Source organism: Populus nigra, chromosome 5 (genome assembly GCF_951802175.1).
Source record: "Populus nigra chromosome 5, ddPopNigr1.1, whole genome shotgun sequence".
Classification (NCBI taxonomy): domain Eukaryota; kingdom Viridiplantae; phylum Streptophyta; class Magnoliopsida; order Malpighiales; family Salicaceae; genus Populus; species Populus nigra.
Window position 1 is genome coordinate 13,072,236 of NC_084856.1, and position 22,857 is coordinate 13,095,092.

The 22,857-nt window shown below is 31.4% G+C and overlaps 2 protein-coding genes across 4 annotated transcripts; one reads left to right on the forward strand and one right to left on the reverse strand.

Annotated features, from left to right (window-relative positions):
• Positions 1 to 813: 813 nt before the first annotated feature.
• Positions 814 to 6,573, reverse strand: LOC133694591 (uncharacterized). 3 transcript variants are annotated; one of them, XM_062116162.1, is made up of 13 exons: positions 6,181 to 6,573; positions 5,599 to 5,637; positions 5,336 to 5,478; positions 5,038 to 5,113; positions 3,844 to 4,144; positions 3,636 to 3,745; positions 3,476 to 3,523; positions 3,180 to 3,389; positions 2,814 to 2,915; positions 2,483 to 2,616; positions 2,121 to 2,259; positions 1,410 to 1,538; positions 814 to 1,330 (listed from the first exon to the last, which is right to left on the reverse strand). In XM_062116162.1, the coding sequence occupies exons 1-13, from the start codon at positions 6,375 to 6,377 to the stop codon at positions 1,315 to 1,317; spliced, it is 1,644 nt and encodes a 547-aa protein (XP_061972146.1). In that variant the 5' UTR covers positions 6,378 to 6,573; the 3' UTR covers positions 814 to 1,314. The 3 variants fall into 3 exon arrangements, with proteins under 3 accessions (XP_061972146.1, XP_061972145.1, XP_061972144.1); XM_062116161.1 differs by having other exon boundaries at positions 1,410 to 1,544; positions 6,181 to 6,572; XM_062116160.1 differs by having other exon boundaries at positions 1,410 to 1,547; positions 6,181 to 6,569.
• Positions 6,574 to 20,270: 13,697 nt separating this feature from the next.
• Positions 20,271 to 21,384, forward strand: LOC133693585 (uncharacterized). Its single transcript, XM_062114820.1, has 2 exons — positions 20,271 to 20,872; positions 21,105 to 21,384. The coding sequence occupies exons 1-2, from the start codon at positions 20,428 to 20,430 to the stop codon at positions 21,191 to 21,193; spliced, it is 534 nt and encodes a 177-aa protein (XP_061970804.1). The 5' UTR covers positions 20,271 to 20,427; the 3' UTR covers positions 21,194 to 21,384.
• Positions 21,385 to 22,857: the final 1,473 nt, after the last annotated feature.

Sequence of the window (22,857 nt, forward strand, 5' to 3'; positions counted from 1 at the left end):
TATATAATCAAAACTATGTATTTGATTTTTTTCATGAAATTTCTTAAATATCACGGGTAAGAAAAAAAAAAGGAAGGAAATTTAATACTTCACATGATGTCATGATGAAAAACAAGCCCATCCTGCTTTGTTGAGATAAAGTATCCAAAGCTTTTTGTTGCGAAAAATATTAAATTAGTTTTTAAATATTTTCCATTCATTATAATGTACTTTAGTTAAAAAGACATGAGAGAAAGCATATCATTAAGATGGACATGAAGTTTCGACCGACTTCAAGCAAACTTGATTTAAACCTGATTTTAGCACGTCTAATCCAAGACGCTCCACCCTCTTGGTTTATATTTGAAGCCATCTACCGCCAAGGCCACCACCACTCACTCACTACTGGAAAAACCTACATGCAATCAAGTTGATACACAACCCAACTCCGACGAAAGAGTGTTTACAACGACTCTTCCATTGGCCCACTTCAACGCATTCCCATAAAAACATCAAATAAATGTAGCTGTCCATTATTACTTCCAACATGCTCGCGCCGAGCCAACAGGAACACATTCCGAGTATAAAAGTGTATTTAATAGTGCAGTAGTGGTTGCTTTTCAAATAGCTTTTCGTGCTAAAATACATGCCAATAATATTTTTTTACTTTTTAAAAATTATTTTTAACATCAGCACATCAAAACGATCCAAAAAGTACAAACCCCATTCAATTTTAGCAAAAAAGAAAAATCAAAATTTAGCAAAACACAGGTTAAAACGCACAGCCAAACAGACTCTAAGCGCAACTTGACCGCATAGATAACATAAATGAAATAGCTTCGAAACCTGTTCAATTATACTTCTATAGACTCAAAATCCCAAGCAAGATACTTGGAAGCTTCGAAAGCCAAGAACAACATCTTCTGTCTAAGAGAAGTCAGCCTACCCTCGTTTAAGTACAATTGATGGAATTCCATCCGGCTAAGATTCAACTACAAATGGGCTAGAAGTTTTCAGCTTTTAGTAGCCTTGAATCAACACCAAAGTTCGTGAGGCTTGATCCGCTTTTGCACAAAAGACCATCACATGCTATCATGAAAAGATTACACACATGCCAACAGCCACTTACATTATCATATTGCAATCAAGGAAAAGAAAATGGTAAACGCAACTGATTACAAAAAGAGGCTCATACTCATCTTTGCCTTACAACATCACCCGCAGATTACAAAACTGGAGTGAAGCTGGGACTTCATAAGAGAACATGGCACCAAAAACATAGACATACATAATCTTGATTCCAGTGGCCAGCTTTGCAGAATATGTATCAGTATTTCATCGGCTTCTTACCCTTGTGATGTTACACCTCCAATTAGTCTCTGGATGATTTATATCAAACAAAAGAATGAGACACTTGATATTATTATTACCTTGGTGAGCGGGAACAAGGAGAGCGGGACTGGGTGTGTTTTCGAGAGCAGGATCGGGATCTGGAGCGGGAGCGGGAGTGGGAATGATATCTTCGAGAACTCCTACTTCGACTTCGGCTTCTACTGGACCTGTATCTTCTACAGAAATGCATATTGTTGGCTAGGGAGAAAAATATAAGTTCACTTAAAAACAATATTCTGATCCAGAGCAAAACATCAAACGGGAAAACATTTAATCATATTTTAATGTGGCTGATTTCACCTTGTCATAAATTGACACAAAACTATCTTCACCACTTTAACAAACATCAATTTTGGAGTCTAAAAACACCTTCTATGACAGACTTTTACATAGACTTGTCATAAATTTCATTAAACTCATATGATTAGCCTTGAAGAACAGAACACAAATATGCAAGTCAAAAAATGAGGTAAGAATGTTGCAAACAATGGATGAATTGGAATACTTGACATAACAATTAGAGGCCTGAGTTCTAAAACCATGTCAAAAGTGAGATATGAATTGGAAAATAAAAGGCAAATACAACTCATGGATTTAAAAGACATTTTCCTGCATTGAGATAACAGCTTTCCTTTTAAAAAGATAAAAACAAGCATCATTCTCACTCAATATCCCAAACAAGTATGAAGATGAACATGTCAAAGATGCTACTCAGCATGTCATTCCTAGCAATAGAGTATGGTAAATACCTTGGTGGAGAATTACTGTAGCTCCGGCTACGGCTGCGACGTCTATATCGACTCAGTTGATTTGTTTCTGCAAGTTTTGCCTGCCTCTGGCGCTCCTGTTCTCGTTTCTTGGCCGTTTCAGCAGCGGTATCTTTTTTAACTGCAGAAGAGCAAAGACAAAAGATGGACCCATAACCAGATGCAGAAAGTGCAAAGAACCCCCTTCCCCTTCCTAAAATAATAAACCCCAGGCCAAGTGAAACAAAGTGGATAATAAAAATTTAAAGTTTCATAAACACAAGCCCTTCATTGTCAAAACCACTGATGAATATTAGTTAATTGTTGAACGACATAAATGTAGATACATATAATTTAGGTCATACTTTGTTTGTTTAGCTGTTTGCTCATGATCCTTTTGAGTCTCTCCTGAGGAGTTTCTTTTTTCTCTCCTTGTTGCTGCTTCAAAGGTCCCCCAGAAGTACTTGCCTTGGTTAATTTTGCTAATCCTGATGGTGTGCTGTTCAAAGGAGAACATATGATAATTGAATCAGAAATAAGTGGAAATAACAGAACAAAGTTACAAAATTCATGTAACAAAGTAAAAGGAAAGGAAACAGGAACTTAAAGTCAAAGACCTCCGAGACATTATGTCCATTAAGTTCCATATAACTAAATTGGCAAGCATCATGAATATCATCATTTCACACACACTACCTTACTGCTGATTTTGATGCTTTTGTGCTCTTATCATTATCAAGGGACACGCCAGATGCAGGATCAATATGCAGTGCTTCAAGTATGTGACAGGATGATGGCCTGCAGAAAATCAAAAGCATTAGACATACCATTCCAATAGTTGGGTGCAACTTAGAAGCAATTAGATTATGTCCGTTCCAGTGAAAATTTGAGCTTCGGAAAGGAAGCCTCCCTTCCTCTCCATCTTGTCAGTTAAGAAGATAACCCTATTGTGATCTATTTTAAACCACAAATGTTTGCTTCAGGTAACAAAATGGGTAAGCTGCAGCACAGTAAAGACTGTCCAATCTATCTTTGCAAGAATTAAAGGTTGAGTGCTCCAACCGGTTTAACAAATCAGCCTGTGATGGAGGAGATGGCGGTGGAGAATATCCTTCACGCTTTGGCTCATCCCTGTCACCAGGGGCCCCAAATTCTGTGATGTATTCTATCTTAGGAGTCCTTGGTTTACTACGGTGAACTTCATCAGGATGCCCTCCACGACTATAACGCCTTGAGTGTGATGGTGAAAATGAGCGCGATCTTGATCTCACTCTGTAAATACATAACAGTAATGAGAAGAATCTATCCCAGATCTATAGAAAACATAAAAACAAAAGACTCTGAAAGACCAGACATACTTTCTGGAGCGAGAATAAGCTTCATAAGTTGGACTTCGTCTAGGTTCACTGTACAGAAAAATAAAGCATCAGTATCATAACATAATAGCAAATGTGTTGTATTGTTCTCAGATAGAATGATCTCTTAGAATTTTGAGAAAGAAGAAATAGTGTTTTCTACCGGTAGGGATCATGATGGAGCACTCTTGTTCCTGTTATCCTAGCAGCCTCTCTCTCTCTTTCCCTTTCTATCTGAGAAGCTTTCCTTCTTTCCTTGCGACTCAATTTCCTCTGAAATTAATAGTTTAAGCAAGGGAACTTGTAGTAATTGAATTATTTGATACAATGAAACAAGAGGAAATCCCAAATGACAGTCTAACCTAACTTACAATTGCAGGATCACCTTTGATCACTTCCTTCTGTCTTTTCTCTTCTTCTTTTGCTTTTTTATCCATGTAAACAAGCCAACCATACCTTTTCACTCCAAATTCTTTTGCTATTCTCTCCATTCCTTCATCATTGCTGTCATCGCTATTAAAATCCTCATCATCGTCATCGTCATCGTCATCTTCACTTTCACTGTGATCACCATCTGAAAAATGGAATTCCTCTTTTCCATCCCCATCATAAGAAAAGCCAACTTGTGAATAAGGACCTTTGCTAGCGGGAGGTTGTTGTGGCTGAGAATTACTGCATTTATGTATCAGAGAAATTTAACTAGAGAAGAACACAAACGACAAAGCTATGCATTAAAGACACATAAAGAAGTTGGACAAAGCCACATCATCACTAACATAAAATGGTAACAAATTGCCTCAGGGTGGAACAAAGTAAACCATGATAGATCAGATCCAACCCACATATCAAAGCAAAACAAATGAGGCATAATAGGAAAGATACAAAATTTCCAGGCTAACAAAGAAACTCACATTTCTTGTAGAAAATCATATCAACTTGAGTTTTTCATAACATATACCCTGACAAATAAAAATGACGAGAGCCACCTCTGAAATCTGATCAACAAAACCATTTTGGTAGCTGCTCACGGCCTCCAATGACATAAAAACATATTTCTCAAAAATTTAGTAATTTCAAATATATATATATATAAAAAGAAAACTAAGAGGTCTTAACATGCTCAGTATATCACTGACAAATCAAAACCAACTTTTGTTTCCTTGGGCCCATAGGGCCCCAGTCATGAAAAAATAGTAATTTCACCAGTTTTGCAAAAGAAAAATGCTGAAGGGGATGAAAATGGTTGATGAAAAAAATGAAAGTTTGCCATTATAGGAAATTAGCTTCCAAAAGATTCAATGGACATGCACATGAAATGAAGGTCCTATTGTCAATATACACATTCATTTGAAATTAATCACATGAAAAAGAAGTCTGTCCAACACATCAAAACAATGCAGGGATTAAAGCTTGCTCTCATGAGCATTTGTTTAAACAAGATATGCCAAGCATGTTTGTTAAGATTAGTTTTCAGTTATAGCCTGAAGAGGTGGGAAAGAGAACGTAATTCACCAAAGAACCTGCAACAGTTAGTGTACTAACTGATGGAGAGGAAGAAGTTGAACCTGTTTGAAGCAAATGAGGCAGTAAGCTTTGCCTCAAGCTCTAGATGTACATGTTGCAAACCCTCTTCATCAGTAACTGTTAACATGCAATTGCAAACTCTCTCCATTAGTAATTGTCAGCATGCAAATCTAAGGTAGTAAAACTGATATTGAAACATGGACCTAGCTCTCTAATCAACAGCATAAAGGTGGATAACCTTATTCTTTTATTGTGTTTCCATAAGTGGCAACAAATGAAAAAAGTGAGAAACAATAATTGAACATGTAATCATTAAAAAAAAACAAAAAAAGTACCGACATCCTCTACGTCGATGCTTAATTAAATCCCGATAACGCTGAAAATTAACAAACTCTTCCAGTTCTTCTTCTTCTTCTGATTTCTGTGGGGCCCGTCGGGTCCCAAACTCCCGAATAAAATCAAGTAAAGCACGACCATCAAATCTGTCCAATAATGAAAAGCCATAGATTCCTCAATCACAAATGTGACGACAGGCTATGAATCTAAAGCCAGATAACAAAAAAAAAAAAATTGTAAGACCTAAAAACAGATAGATGGTTCACCTGTCAATTAGAACATCCTGTTTTCCATTCCAAGGTATCCTGAGAATTTAAAAGATTAGTCCAAAACAAACAACGTCACTGAATGCAAGAATGAGGTAGAAACAGCAACAACCAAGTAAGAAATGCTAGTTTACACATTAAAGTTCAAGCAACCATTGTTATGAAGAGCATTTAAGTAGCAACTCATCACTGAAATGCGGTAGTCCAAGTTGCTTTTTCAGTAAATTAGGATGACTTCCCATGCCCAAAGTCAAACTAAGGCTTTAACCGAGCTACGCAACTATCCTGCTATTGAAATCATTCAAACACAACATTTAAAATCACCTATTTAGAAGCATTCCATCAAGCTCAATTTTCTTCCACAGTTCAATTATTAATCATTCAAACACAACATAATGCAAAAAAATTTGACACAAATATTATTAATAGACAACACAATTCATTATTGTTACCATAGAATTCAAACTTAGTAACAAATAAATATTATATCAATCGCATAATCGCACAACCACGACTACATATTTAACAAAAACAATAAATAATAGCATAATAATAATAATAAGAACAACAACAACAACATACAGGCCTTGCTGGTCTTGTGTGGCCTGATAGAGACCATCGTCACGATACATGCGAGATCGATTGCCGATAACTTGAATGGATTGCATTGGATCGCCTCTTCTCTTCGCCAAATAAACGGCTCGTCGCTGCGCTCTCTTTCGAGCGGCGTCCATCAAGTCGTGTACTTTCCTCTCTGATCTTCTCGCTTCGTGCCACATCTTTCAGAGATTAAAAGAGCTGGATATCCCTTAATCTTAACTCCAAAACGAACCCTAACCCTAATTTCACTGATTTTAGAGCTTCAGAGGTTGTACAGGTGAGGAGGAATTCGATGTTATCGTGTATTTTGTTTTTTTTTGGTTTTCACTGTGATGTTTGTTGTAATGCTTGGCTTGGGTTTATGTTCGATCTTGACCGTTGGTTGGGTTTTTGGGATTTTAATGAAAGGTCTCATGAAATGAATCCGCAGGGGATAATTTGAAGAGTTAATTATAAGCCCGGTTGAAATTAACATCACTCACAAAAACACCATTCATAAAAATAATATTTTATGTTTTTTTTATTCATTTAATATTTTTTAAAAATTTTACCTTTCAATAATTTAATTTTTTATCTTATTTTATTCTTTGACATACACAGAAACATTTTTCATGTTTTTTTTATTGAAATAATATTTTGTGTGTGTTTTTTAAAATTTTACTATTTAACAATTTAATCTTCAACTAAAAAACAGGAGAACGGAATAAATTGAATATAAAATTAATAATATTTTATTGAAATTCCCACATACAACACCACTAGAGAATTCATTGAAACTTCAAGAGATTCCAGACTCTTTCTTGATTGATCTCTATGCTTGTTGTTAGGCTAGATTGGAACTAGAATATTCAAGTTGGGTGCTTCTCTTGAGTAACTAGTTATATTTAATTCCTTTATTAATTAAGTTTTAAAGTTTTATTTTATTCGGGTGTTATTAATTATGCTAGTTTAGCTATTATTTAAGAAGTTTTGCATGTTATTTTTCACAATATTTAAGGCATTAGTTTATTTAATCATAATTTTCTCTTAGTTGTAATTTTAGGGTTTGTGTACATGTTGCATTAGGAAATTCCTTGGCTTGCCCGTGTTTAGAAGAACTTTAGAGTTTCGAGGCAGAGAACATCGAAACTTTGCTTCATTTATTCCTTTTTTAGCTGGAGTTTGCGTCAGGAAATTCCTTCTCTCGCAGGTATTTAGAAGAAGTCTCTGAGTTTCAAGGCAAAGAACATCAAAACCATTGCTTCAATTGACGACTTTGTAAAATCTCTATCAAGTGGGACGTATCAGAGCGGCTTTGTTGCTTATTGCTCCTGCAAAACTTTTCAGTGCAAAGGCTTCACCATGACAGGGCCAACACACAGCACAACCTTGGTGGCTTTGGCTTTGTAATTATCTATCATCTATTCTTTTCTTTATTGGTATGTTCAACAGAACTATTTCCGTTTCCATCCTCTGTTGTTGTTTTTCCTGTAACTTTCAGGTGTTTCCGAGAAGTTCCCCTTTGGCGCTGAACATTTCAGAGGCAATCATATACTTGGAACAAAGTGGAGAACTGCAAAAATTAGAGGAACAAATGCTATCATTTCCAAAATGTTCAACCTCAACATCTGATGTCACTGGAATCCGAAGTATAGGGCCAGGGGCCTTCTCAAATTTGTTCATAAATTACATTTGGAACTTCTACCATTGCATTGTTTGTTGCAGGTTTTCGCCTACTGAGAAGGCGTTGGAGGGGATGACTTCTATTCAGTCAGTGCTAATGGTTAGAGGACTTTGGATGTGGCTGGCAGCATTCTTTACTAAATACAAAAACAGCTATGATCTTGAACTTTCAAGGGAAATTAAGCTCTAATCCAGCAAGTAGGATCGCTAGTGCCTGACATATTGTGGAATAGATTACAGAAGAAGCCTGCAAGCAACTTAAGAATCTTTCCTGTAAAATAAAAATAGCTGGCATTAAGTAATCCCATGTTGAGAAACAAGGAATTATGGATATCAAGATGTTAAGATGATGTAAAGTCTTGCTGGGGAGCCTAACGAAGGGGAAAGATATTATGATCGACAAAAGTAGCGGCTTGAATAATTGCAAGAAATAATGTATTCCACTGCTTACTCCAACCAGTAATGTTTTGCCGGCTATCACTGGTGCTTGACTTTCTAAAGTAATTCATGTGAAATACATGAACACTGGGTACTGGACGAGCACTTCATGTATCACTTTTCCATTTGATGACAGTAAAACTGTCCGATCGATTTGTTAAACAATTCAAAGAAAAAAAATAAAAATAAAAATAAAAGAGAAAAAAATTAGAGTTTTATTAATATTGCGTGATCATACCGTAATATCTAAAAAATTAAATTTAATATAAATATAAAAAGATTATATATAGATTAAACTAAAAAGAAAATAAAAATATTTTTTTATCCTTAATAAATAAAACAAAATAACTTTATATTTCTTAACATCTTCCCTTCAAATTCATGATACGACAGCTATAAGTATTAAGATAGTTTGTCAACTAAAAAACAAAAACGAAAAATAGAATATGACTTAGTAAATAAATCTGTAACTTGCAAAGAACAAAACAAAAAACAAAATAATAATATCATGCTTGAGATAATAATAGGTAAAATAACTCATGAAAATGTTATTTGCAATTTCACCGTATGCTAACCTTAGTGTGTTTGGTTTTTTAGGTAGTTTTTGTAGTTGTAGTTTAAAAAAGTATGGTCAGCTGTGATTGGTTGGATTTAGATACGTGTTTAGTGAAAATTATGGTTGAAGTTTATCTATAGTAAAAAACTTGTATAAAATGTTTGGTGGAAGTGTGGTTGCGGTTGTTTTTCAAAGTGTTTTTTGTTTGGAAATGCATCAAAATAATATATATATTTTTTATTTTTAAAAAATTATTTTTTATATCAGCGCATCAAAATATTCTGAAAACACAAAAAATATATCAATTTGAAGCAAAGAAAAGAATTAAAAAAAATTTAATTTTTTTCAAAAACGCTTTTGAAACGTAAAAACAAACAAGATTTTACAAAACTCAGTTAAAAAAACATATAAAAACTGCGTTTCAAACTCAATTTTTTAGTGGATCTCACGGTACAAAACGCAGTTTAGTTTGTTACCAAACATCTTATTGTGTTTGTTTCACCAAAAATATAAAAGCCGGTGCAAAACAATCACAGTCTATATATATATATATATATATATATATATATATATATCTTACATGCATTTCTATATTAGAATTGCATTTTTTATGATAATTTGTAAGATGAAACATCCTCTCTTTTTTTATTTGATTTTAAATGGTATTTTCAAACCAAAACGTTAATTAAATTTATTTATTTTCGAATAATTGTAAGAGTGCACCCAACACATCAACATGATACATTCAAAGTAAGTTTAATAAATTTCTAGATACAGCTTTAGCACTCAAAATTACAAAATGAGATCTAAATATTATTATTGTTGGACTTTAGAAAAGCCATATATATACATGAATTTCTTGATTATATTAAATTTCCACGATGACCCAGATGATGAAAGGGGGCCTTTCGTGGCAATGTAAATTCCTACTATCTACCTATTCAACTCATGGGGTCTGCCGACTAGCTACTCCTATTATTAGTGCTTGAGTTTAGAGAATTCCATGTGCATTATATTGTTTGTTTTATTGTTGGAAAATATTTTTATAAAAAATTGAATTTTTATTTTAAATTAATATATTTTTTAATATTTTTATATCATTTTCATATGTTAATATCAAAAATAAATTTTAAAAAATAAAAAATATATTATTTTAATATGTTTCAAAACAAAAAATACTTTAAAAAGTATTATTACCATAATGCAAAATATAATCTAAGTGTTTTAATTTTCATACATGTTTGTTTAGAGGGTGTTTGAAAGAATGATAGAGATTGTTTTTTAAAGTGTTTTTTATATGAAAATACATCAAAATAATATTTATTTTTATTTTTAAAAAATTATTTTTGATATAACATGTTAAAATAATTTTAAAAATTAAAAAAATTAATTTTTTAGAAAATATTTTTAAAATATAAAATTAATAGTTTGGACTTTCCATTTTAAAGGGCAAAGAAGACTAGATTCGTCGAGATGCTTCCGTACATGATTAAGAACTAAATATATGTGGTGCTGTAAAACAATATAGGCCTAGGTCAGCCACTATCACATCATTTGTATTTTTGAAAAAACAAATCGTATTTTTTAAAGTAAAATCATTGCCTTTGACAGTCTTGGCTTCTTAGCTTTGCCCAGCAAATAATTTCTTGAATTTAAAAATATCCCAGAGGATAAATTTCATACTAAATTCCAGGTTGCGTGGTGTTTCTCTTTTTTTTAAAAAAAAAAAAAAAAAGGAATTAGTCCTTCTATGGACGACCAGAACCAAATTCCAAGTTTCTTTTATATATATGTCCCGGCATGCGTGCTCCAAGCGCGCAGGTTAAGAAATTAATTTTAATAAATTGGACCAACTTGCAGCAAACCACATACTCAATTATGTATTTTCCGTGGAAAGAAAGAAAGAAAGACGGCCCCACCTCATAACGCAGTCAGCAATTTAATTAATGATTAATAATGGACCTAATTAATTATTTAAGCAAACAACCTAATGGCATGTGAACGAACTACAAAGCCGCTCCTCAAAATCTGAATTTAATTAAAACAAATGATGTGACTTTTCACACTGGTCAGCTTCTCAAGATAGATTTCGTAACATGACAAAAACATCCAAATTCAGTGGATATTCGTCCTCTCTCTCTCTCTCTCTCTCTCTCTCTCTCTCTCTCTCTCTCTCTCTCTCTCTCTCTCTCTCTCTCTCTCTCTCTCTCTCTCTCTCTCTCTCTCTCTCTCTCTCTCTCTCTCTCTCTCTCTCTATATATATATATATATATATATATATATATATATATAACAAAAAAAAGGTTTCGGTTAGCATTTAAAATTATTCACGGTTATGATTTTTGTAGTATATAAAATGGTAAAATTATAATTATAATATATATATATATATAATGTATTTAAGTAATTAAAAAAGAATTCATCATCTTATATAAATTATAAAAAATATATTTCATATATTTTTAAATAGTATTGATTGAAAAAAATTTACGCATAGTGGAATGAGATTTCAAATTTTATTCAAGAAACTAATGACTATTATGTTAAAAAAAAATATAATTTGATAAAATTGATAGTTTGATACACTTCATGCTCAAATATCCAAATCAAAATATTATTGATAAAGAAATAATAGTTACATTAAAAAACTGTTCATTGAAATACTAAGTCAAACAACATACAACTTCCTTAATGTTTAGGAGATCATGACATATTTCTAGAAGTTGTGTTTAATCTTAAAATATAAATTAATTAATTTGTTGAATTAATAATAAGTTAAATCATTTAATTTATGTAATCATATTTTAACTAGGATTATAGTCAACATATTAGGAACCTTATAAGTCACTCACAATAAGAATTATTGGTAAGAAATTAAAATAAGATGACTAATCAAATATGATTTGATCGTAAATAAGTTATAGAAATTGAGAAGTTTAGTGTAATTAGTATAGGGGATTACAATTCCAGACCTAGAAAATCAAGTAAGAACTTTGGTTTTTTCAGGGGTCAAGTGATATTTTGCCGGGATATTTGATTTTTTTTTCTATTAACAGATTGTCGTGCCTCATATTTTTTAGTAGAGTTCCATAAAGATAATGATAAGAAAAAAAAAAGAACTAGCACTCAAGACATATAAATCTCTCTATCCTAAAAGGGTTTAAAATATTTTTGATATGGTGATTCATATGAATTACTATTAGAGATTGAATAATTGGATGATTTATGATTTGCGATAACTTAACCTTAAAGAGTTGATCAAACCCTAGAAAAAAAAATTAATTTCCAGGTAATCCTCGCACAAATCCTAAATAACATTATGTCGTCTAACAATATCCATATGACTCCCAAAAAAATTTTGAAATCACTTTTTTTTCTTGGGTAACTCTTTAATTTTTGGATTCAATTGGATTTTTAATTTTTTTTTCATTTATTACAATCAAGTTTGTATTCAAATATTTAAAAGCTAACTATTTATGTCGTTGTAAGGAAAGGTTAGCCGAGGAAATGAAAGTGAAGATTTAAGCTTTAAAGTAATTATCGAATATTATAATATTTTTTATTGTCATTAATGATATTAAAAAAAAACTAAAGCTCGATGAGACAATTTTGATGACATTAAAAAAGACCACCATCGGGTCACGAAAGAGGCATGCATCACCTCAACCTTGGTTACCTCTTCAGATGCTAGTGCGTGAAACACATGCATCAAAAAAATTATATTTTATTCTTCTCTTTTATTTTTTTGCCCCCAATTCTTTTATGCCAATTCAATTTAGCCAAAGTTTGGTTCCCTCCTCCTCCTGGGAGCGCGATATCATGACGACCCTTCTCGGGCATGTTCTGGACAGTCTTTGGTTGGATAAGGGAGTCGTCACCTAATATTATGGTTACTAAAAACCCTAACTAGTCTTTTAGAGATTTAAAAGAAAGGACTGGTTGCGTATAGTAAAGGTATCAGCACCTCTAACACTGCTTGCCTGAGGTAAGTTACATTGTTTTTTCCTCTTTGTTTGCTATGGTTTGGTGATGTTTCTATTTCTATCAGCCTATTGTGGTAGGTTTGCTATAATGAACAAACCCTGGTTTTCTAGGTCAAGGACTTGGTCTGGAACGGTGAAATGTTTTTAATTACCATTGAGGTTTTTTTCGGGATAAACTTGGAATTTTTAACTATTAAGTCATTCCAAATAAAATTTTTTAAAAAATTCCTTGTAGTTTTTTATCCTTATATTATAAGTGAATGAGTTGTATTATTCCTAATAATATTTTGGATATTAACCTCATACAAGTTTTTTTTATCCTGATATTAAAATGAGTAATAATAAATTAGTATCCTTAATAATATTTTGGATACTAATCCCTTTTAGATTTTTTTTATTCTTATATTAAAAGTGAATAATATTTTCTTGCCAAAAATAAGCTTTTAATATTTTTTGGAAATGGAGGCTAAAATCCTTTGGAATTCTACAAATTTTCTATAGAATCTATGCAATATTTTTTTTATAAAAAAACATGCCAAAATATTTTAGATTTTAAAATAATGCTCAAATAATTTTTAGGATTTTTGGTTATATGAAAGGAAAAAAAAAGAAAATATTTATCATCATCATCGTCATCATCATTATTATAGGCTTTGTTTGATAAAGACTCATTTTCTTTGTAATAAAACTGTTAAAACAGGTCTAATTGAGTGTTTGTCAAACCCACCTTTAAACCAAAATTATTTTTATCAAAATTTATGACTCAACTAGGTTGATCTAAAATCTTTGGTTCAACCATAAACCAAACAAAAACAATGGTTTGACCTAAAAACTAACCACGACCAAAATTAAAACTTAAAACGAATCAAACTTAAAAAAAAAACACAAAAACACAAAATGTTTTGACTAAAAACGGATCAAACACGGTGAAATCAAGAGCAACTCAAAAACACAAAGAACATTCAAGGCAAACCTAGCAACATAACTCTCAAATTTGACCAGATAAAGCGAAATCAAAGGCATAGACATGTTGGAAATCAATCACTTAACAATAATCAAGCATCAAATATTAATGATTATTAACCAATATTCATGATTTGATCAAAATAGGTTTTGGTGCAAAAACAAAATCCTATGATTAAAACTAAGAAAAAAATAGTCATTAATGCAAACTAATTCTAGATTATTGATTAATCAAAGTCACTTGAAGTGTCATGTGCAAAGAAATGGACCAAAACAGGTCCAAATCATAGAGCTAAAACAATATTCTTCCCAATAACAGAAAGAACATTGTCCAACAACCTAAAAAGAACCTAGAATTAGCACTTTAGGCTTCTAAATCATGTTGCTTTTAGTCCTCACCAACCATATTACTAATACTAAGCATGGTTGAATCAAAAGAACTAATAAATAACATCAAATCATCAATAACATGCATGTAGTTTCACTTTCCAAAACTACCAAATTAAAACAACAAGCATGTTTAACAATTTGAGGTTCACGGTTGACACTTTAACACTCTATATGACTAAACCAAAACTAGAAGGCAATAACAAGCATTAACAACCTAAAAAAACATCAACATCCCTATTGTTATATTTGGCAGATTACAAAAACACTTTGTTTCATTTAATCTAAATATTTAAGCATCTTCTAAACATGAGTAACATTAACAAATAACTCCAAGTAGGATTAAACAAAGAAAGAAATGACATTTTGTGTATTGGTCAAAGTCAAAGCTAAAGGCAATACAATGCAAAAATATTCGAAAGCATCATAAAACATGCAAAAATAGGCTAGAGATATGCCTTATGGACATCATCTACTAGGTTAATAGGGGTTTACATCTTCAAAGTTCAACCAATGGTTGCTGTCCTTTTGCTTTTTTTTTTTTGTGAAGTTTAATTTTTCCACACTCAAAGCTTAAGAAATCCTTGTGCTATGCTCTTGAAACTTCACACTTAACTTTCTTATAAAGATTTTCCTCTCTTCCTTGTTTTTTATGGGTATTTATAGGGTTTTGCTAGGGTTTTTGAATTTAATTAAAGATTGATCATCATTCATCAATGCTTGGGCCTCTAATCCAAATGAGAAAGTTTTAGGTTCACTTTTACAATTATAAGCTCCATACCTTATTGGTTTTACAATGGTGGTTTTACAACAAACTTGGTTTTAGAGATTTTGATAGTTTTGCTAAACTTAGAGACTAAATAACTATTTTTGGCCTTTTGATCTTGAGAGAAAAATGACCAATCTTTGATAAGAACCAAATAAGAAGGCTTGAAGTGTGAACATATGAAAAAAATCAATGGTTTTGCAAAATGGATATCACAATCATCAAAGACTGAATTACCCACTTTCAAGGCTTTACTAGAAGACCGTTGTCGTCGTTAAAGACCACCTGAAGTTGGTAGAGGAGGTGCACACCTTTCATTTGGATCCAACCTTGCTCGATTTGGAGGTCTATAGCTTCACATTCATTCGTTTAAAAGTGCCAACTCAATCAGCCTAGAATCTTTCAATATAGTGATGGATCAAGGACAAGATGTTGTTGAGTTTATTGGAAAAAAGAGAATGTAACAATTGATGGGAGTAGCTGATCTTTGTAGAAGGGGTGATTATCAGTCAAATGGTAGTAATTACAACCCTTAAGGTGGCCGAAGATACTACATTCATTCAAACTTGTTTAAAAAAAAGATAAATAGTGTCCGAACGATGCATCGTTTAAGTTAAATCCTAAAAATTAGTGTTTTTAATTTGAAAATTGACAAACTTTAATTTAATCTTTGTTATTTCAATTGCTTTTAATTGCACCCGTAATTGCCTCCCAATTTTTAATTTCATGTAATTTCACTTATGTCAAACTCAATTGTCAGTCCCAAAGTTTAACATCTTTTTTCAATTAGGTCCTTGGTTCTCAACTTATGAAAATTAACCCTCTATTAACTATCAAACTTTTAAATGTCTTTAATTTGGCACATGATTTTCCTGATTTAAGCCCCTAAAATCTTGCGTCTTTTAAAGTTTGATCCTTGATTTTGAATTTATCTAATCAGGTCTTTAATTTCCTATCAAACTTTAATATTTATTCAATTAAGGGTACAACTATTGCATTAATAACTTCTTCTGCAATATCATTTAATCAGTACTTTAACAAATAAGTTGTTGGGTTTCCTAAAACTCTTATACATAGAAAAAAATAATTTAAATTTTTTTTTAGGAATCTCAAGGATTCTGTTCGATAATTTAAGGTTAAAATGAAGATCACCTGAAGATTAAATCTTTTTTTTTATAAGGTTTGATCAACTTTTTTAATGGTAGGTTGTCACAAATCATAAGCCATTCAAATATTTGGCGTTATAATAAACTACAAAATTAATAAAATCAATATTAAGTTAGATCAATCAACGAATTTGAGGGTGGGGCTTATATAAAACTTGAAACTATATATTTCGTTTAGAATTCTAAAAATTGAATTTGCGTGAAAACTTAATCATATGTTAAGTTTTTTGTTGTTTTTATATAAAAAAGGTAAGCTTATGTTATTTATACTCTAATTTTTTTGTAAGTTTTTTCTTTGTTGATTCAATGGTGGGCTCAACAAATATCGAACTACATTTTGGAGGGTAATATTCTTCTATTATATAATTATAATTGATCATATTTTACTGAAAAAGAAATTATTGATCTTCAAGTACATAATTACTATTTAATTAACAACCGAACTTCACGCCATCCCACCTTTGACAAAATCAACCTTAAAAAGAAAAGAAAGAACTAATGATGTGAGATGTAATGGTCGGGTGGGAACATAATTGAAAGAAGTCGTCCCTTAAGAACGTCTACGTTTCTATGATGAAAGTACTCTTTTGCTTCTCGATCGTACGTATCTGGCAAACAATCGAAGGTTTCTCCTCTTTTACACCTTGAATTCTCGAAAAACAAAGTTAAACACTAACTTATGATGAAAGTACTCGAAAACTATTTTGTTCATTATACATGAAATGGTGTTTCCATGTAGACATAGCATAATTATTAAATTTATTAATATTTTCACTGTATAAAGTTGTAGTGGTGGCAGAATTATAATTTTTGGGTTTTTTTTTAATTAAGTTTTTTTTATATTTTTTCATTTTATACTTGATATTTTTATTATTTTACACTTAGCTTATTTATCCCTTTTTTTTCTTATCTTCTTTTATTGTAATATTTTTTTAGTTCTTCCTTCTCTTTTTTTCTTTACTCTTCTTTTTTGGGAAAAAAATATTTTTTTATTTTTTACACTTTCAATATTTATCACTCTACACTTGACCTATTTATACCTTTCTCTTTATTTTTATCTTTATTCATTTGTAAATTGTTTTTAGTTTTTTTTCTTAACACTTTTTTTTGAAGAATTATTATACAAAAACTAAATGGTGTTTTGTTGTAGAAATTACAACATTGTTCCATTCTTCTACTATGTTAAAAATTAATTTGAGATTTTACATGTTTTTATTAATGCACATAATTTTTATTGTATTTTATTATATATAAATATTAATTTTTTAATTCACGGTTATATTTTTACTCGATGTTAAAAAACATGTTAAAAACATGAGTGCCATTGGTTATATTTGACAATCTCGCTAGTAATGATTCATTATACCAACAATACTCATTAATTAATTAGTTTCATCACTAATTTATAGGTAGGTGGATTAAACTAAAAAAAAATAAACGATATAAAATAATTTAAGTTATAGAGAATTATTTGATATTATTATTAAACTCAATTTCACAAGTCAATTTTAAAACTTCATGATCCAATTTTTTTTTAGCTTGAGTTTAAGATTAAATCATGTGAAAATTATTCCTGACATGATCTAGTTGACTTGGTATATTAAAGACGGATGAATTTAAAATTTAAAATGTAAAAATTGCTTTGATATTTGTCCAAACAATTTTGTTGGTTTAAATGCAGATGACGGTAAAAAAAAAGATGGTGATAAAACTAAGAAAAAGATGGAAAAAATTGAAATTAAAATGAAAAAAGGGAGCTAAAAAAAAAACTTTAGTGTTCATACTAAAAGTGTAGCACCATAAAGAATCTCAGTTTATTTAGTATGGAAGATAATAAATGTACTGAGGCAAGCTCGCAATGTTGATTTTCTCGTGAACTATTTGTCTTAATGGATTAGTTCCAAAACTTGAGATAATGAACGTAACCTGAAAAAAGATTCATAAAGAGTTAATCATGGAGTTTAATTTATTAATCTTAATTTTTATCTAATTTCTTCACATATAGTTCCTTTAATTATATTTTCTAAATTTATTTTTTTTAATTACGGAGTTTATTTTCAACAGAAATAATTATATTGTTCCAAGAAAATATTTTATAGTAATAAAAATTATATTAAAAAAAAACATTTGCATTGCAAGTTGAGAGCCTAATTTCAAATTAGTTTAGCAAACCACCGAACAAAGACAATTTCCTCACATTATGATATTTGGTAGGATTTTAACTAGTAATCGGAATTGAGTTTTTTATGGGGAAAAAATAAAATAAAACAAGCGTAAAAGATGAACATATGATACGTGTTTTAGTTTTATTTGGCGGTCATAAAGTCTTCCACGCTTAGGAAACACTTAGATGATTCCTCACGTTATACGTGGATGTTATATAAAAAAAATTAAATATAAAAATAAATTAGTATTTTTTTAATAGAAAAAAATCTAAATCATATAAGGATTGATTTGATATTACCCGGTTGATTTTGCGGGTTCAAAGATAACCTGGACATCTAATAAAAATATAGTTTGACTAGAAAAATCAATACGATATTTTAAAAAAATATATTGAAATTACAACATACCAGACCAATCCATGTTTAACATGTCAAATCTGCAACTCTGGTCAACAGACCATGATAACCCTATAAAAAGCAAATGGAAATAAATTATGAAATCTAATTAACAATCAATATAATGTTGAAAGATGAAATTGAAAAAAATAATTAAAAAATAATATAAAAAATGACCTAAGTTAACCTAGATTAACTTGCTTAACTCGTGATCCAAGTCATAAGACTGAAATAACCTTATAGAAAGAGAATAAACAAATTATAAAAATCAATTCCCAATGAACTCAATATTAGACGACGAAATTGAAAAAAATATCAATTAAAAAAGAACATAAAAAATAATTTTAGTTAACTCACCAAACTTATGACACAAGTCATGAGATCATGATAACCTCATAGAAACTTAAGAACATAAAAAATAACTCAAGTCAACTTTAGTTAACAAACCAAACTTACTACGAGGATCATGAGGTTAAAAGAACACAATATAAAATAAATCAAAATAAATTATGAAGCACAATTCTCAATCAACCCAATGTTAAAGTATGAAATTGAAAAAAATCAATAAAAAAATGACTAAAAAATTACTCGGTTGAATCTACCAAACTTGTGAATTGAGTTATGAGACTAGGATAATCTTATAAAAAGAATACCAAAACAAATCAAGATGCCTAATTTTCGATGAATAAAATGTTGAAGGGAAAAAATAATTGATAAAAAAAAAGAAAAAAAAAACATGAAGCAACCTTGTAAATATGTCAAATCCTTGACTCGAGTTATAAGACTCGAATAACCCAAAAAAAAATAACTCAAAACAAATCATGAAGGTCAATCCCTAACAATCAAATGTTAAATAATGAAATTGAAATTGAAAAAAAAAGATTAACCCGCCAAACTTATAATCTAGGTCATGAGATTAGAATCACCCCAAAATAAAATAGATTATGAAATCTAATCTCCAATAAACTAAATATTGAGTGATAAAAATAAAATTAAAAAAATATAAATTAAAAAAATAGTATTAAAATAAATAGTATTGAATAAAGTGGTAAACAACAAAAACTTCTATTAGTGTTTTTGTTAATCTTAATAATAATTATCAACATTCTAACATGTCTTATCCTTATTTTTTTTATAATTAAAAATAATAAAGAGAATCAACTATCTTTTATATATATGGGACACACTAATATCATGTGGGACCCATTATCAACCCCTCTCTTTCATATATATATATATATATAAGCAAATTATTTTATTAAAATTCATTTTCTAGGAATAAATGAAGCATGGTTACAAATTGTGGTAAGTATGAATATTTTTCATAGGATCAAATTTCCTTTCCTAAAGAGGTTGTTTGCTTATTCTCAAGAAAAGGCAAATTAAAACCTAATTTTATTTCTCGCGCTCTGATCAATTTTCCCATGAAGCAAACAGGAGTTAAAGTCTCCTGCTGTACCTTCTAAGAAACCAAAACAGCGATTAAAATTGAAAACTTCAAAATAAATCAAAATTAAAACTTTTTTTTTTCTTAAAAAAGAAAGAAGTAAAAGACAACTCATAATGACATACTCCAGCCAAAACCAAGTCCCCACTGGACCCCACCACCACCGCTTCCCGATATAACCCACCAAACTTCCCATTACCCCCTCTAAAAGAAATTCCAATAGCCAAAGGGCTCTTTAAACCAACGGCGGGCGAGGTCCTCCGACCTCCGCCGCTTCATCCAGTATCTGGGGCTGTCCCCATGTCCCTCCCCTACCCCCGCCCGCCGCCACCACCTCGAGAAGAACAAATAGAATATCAACCACCCATACGAAAACAGCAGCAGCAACAACTACTAGGGCCGTCTCCACTTTACAAACAACATTCATGGTCACCTGATATTTACAGGGACGAGGCGTGGCTAAGGAGGAAAGGAAGCTATAAGAAAAAGAAATGCAAAAGCGTTACTGATGAAGATCTCGATGAGCTTAAAGGTTGTATTGAGTTAGGTTTTGGGTTTGACTCTCCAGAAATGGATCAACGTTTGTCTGATACTTTTCCTGCTTTGGAACTTTATTATGCTGTCAACAAGAACTACCATGACCATTCCGTCTCCAAGCCTTTCACTGAGACGTCGTCTTCGTCCATGGCGTCTGATTGTGATTCACTCTCTCCCCTAGGTAGCCCTCACAACATTTTTGGTCCAGGTAATTTGCTATTTAGCGTTTCAATGATTATCATGGATTAATCAAATCTTTTACTGTATTCCGACAAATGACTCAAGATAAGGAGACTTATAAGAACAATCATGACATGTTTTTTGTTGTATTTACATGCAAACTAAAGTTTTTTTTCCCTTAAATTCTGGATTTAAAGTTTCTATAAATATATTACTGAATTTATTTGACTGTTAATAATTAATTTGTTTCTTGTGCGCAGGTGACAATCCACAGACGGTGAAGACAAGGCTAAAGCAGTGGGCACAGGTGGTTGCTTGTTCGGTGCGGCAGAGTTCAAGTTCAAGCTGATGTGTATCGGAATCCAACTAGAATTAACCAAACATCCCAACTTGTTTGATATGATAGTGATTCCCATGCATGTATCCACGCCAGCTTTCTTTGTTCGGTTAGAGATACTATAAAAAGAAAGCAATCAGAAAAACCCCACCACTGTAAGAATTTATGAAAACCAGCTTGGGCCTGGATTGACTTTTTCTTCAGCTTGTGATTTATTGCTTTATTTGGGTATTTATTGCTTTTTGTTTGGTTGTTCAATTAGGTTTGGTTGGCCGGCCAGACCAGTAAGTTCTTGTGTGGAAATCTTATGTGTAAATTAACGTCTAAAGAAGTTTGCGTGTTTTTTTTTTTGCTTTAAAAACTAAGGAAACAGAAGGCATAAAGGTTCTTCTTTCTCCCTCTCTTTTTTATGGGAATGGGTTGTTCCCGAATGAGAATCCGTTTAACTTGATGGATACAGCTTGTTCTCTTTGATGGGTTGCAATCATTTCTTTCGTGAAAGGCAAGGTATTTCTTTTTTTAGTGAAAGGTTTGTGTTCTGTGCTCTGGACCGAATTAGGCTTTCGGAAAGGAGAAACAATGTTCATTCGTTTCAGGTACTGGGAACATGCAGTGCAACTCGAAGTAATAATATGAAATAAATATAAGAACTGTTGTATACTGAGCTGGATCCAAGAAAAGGATTTCAGGGCAAAATTCCTTTTGCAACTAGTATAATTCAGGACAGATTGACTTGTGAGCAGTGAAATCTTCTTTTGAATCTATGGTGGCCACTATTGAAATCCCTGCTCAAGCATGTGGGCTGCAAGTGTCCATCTAGTAGAGATTCCCTGATCAGCCAGGTTCACTTTTACTGCTAGCTTCTTCAAAAGAGAATATATCCATGCCCAATTGTCGTCCATGTGTGAATAGAATGTGTTTATGCTCTGTGTATTCGAAATGCTATATGAGAACCACTTTGATTACCCTAATTCAAATCAAGGTTAAACCACATCTTGAAACTACATTAATAATCTCCAATTCAAGGAAAAAGTAACACGTAATTTTAAACTTATTCAGAGATGCTTTATATTGGAGGTAATTGTGCTACTGTGGGGGAATAAAAGGAGCTATTTTTTGCCAAGATGATTTAATATGAACTACATCCTAAATAGTGTCACGTATGCTAAGACTAAATGACCATTGAAATCTTCATGAAAATTATATTTTAAGCTCGTTTAGTTTAGTGTTATGGTAACATTATTTTTAAAAATATTTTTAATTTTACTTGGATATATATTGAAATAATATATTTTTTATTTTTTAAAATTTATTTTTAACATTAACACATTAAAACGATTTGAAATCATAAAAAAAATAAATTAATTTTTTTAAAAAATTTAAAATATTCCAAAAATATTCTTAAATCACATAAAGAAACACGCCAGTACAGCTGCTGATGTGAATGTGCAACTTGAATGATCATTTTGAATTGGATGCTTGGTGAATCATGAAAAGGCAAAGTGCTCATAAAAGGTTTGTTTAGTGCTGCCAACTATCACAGGGCCATGCAAATAAAAACTTCCGACCAGATTGAGACCCTTGTAGGCCTTGATGGACCCTATTCGGCTGCTAATCGATTCACCAATGAGCTATATTATGACCTTCAAAAGGAAATTATTAAGCCCATTAACCTG

What these genes read in the sequence shown, in the direction of transcription:
- LOC133693585 (XM_062114820.1), top strand. Translation starts at nt 20,428, where the DNA reads ATGTCCCTCCCCTACCCCCGCCCGCCGCCACCACCTCGAGAAGAACAA. An exon ending in TCACAACATTTTTGGTCCAG is followed by an intron (nt 20,873 to 21,104) that starts GTAATTTGCTAT and finishes TCTTGTGCGCAG; the next exon opens with GTGACAATCCACAGACGGTG.
- LOC133694591 (XM_062116160.1), bottom strand. Translation starts at nt 6,377, where the DNA reads ATGTGGCACGAAGCGAGAAGATCAGAGAGGAAAGTACACGACTTGATG. An exon ending in TCAAAGGTGATCCTGCAATT is followed by an intron (nt 3,746 to 3,843) that starts GTAAGTTAGGTT and finishes TATTAATTTCAG; the next exon opens with AGGAAATTGAGTCGCAAGGA. An exon ending in GCATCAAAATCAGCAGTAAG is followed by an intron (nt 2,617 to 2,813) that starts GTAGTGTGTGTG and finishes TCCTTTGAACAG; the next exon opens with CACACCATCAGGATTAGCAA.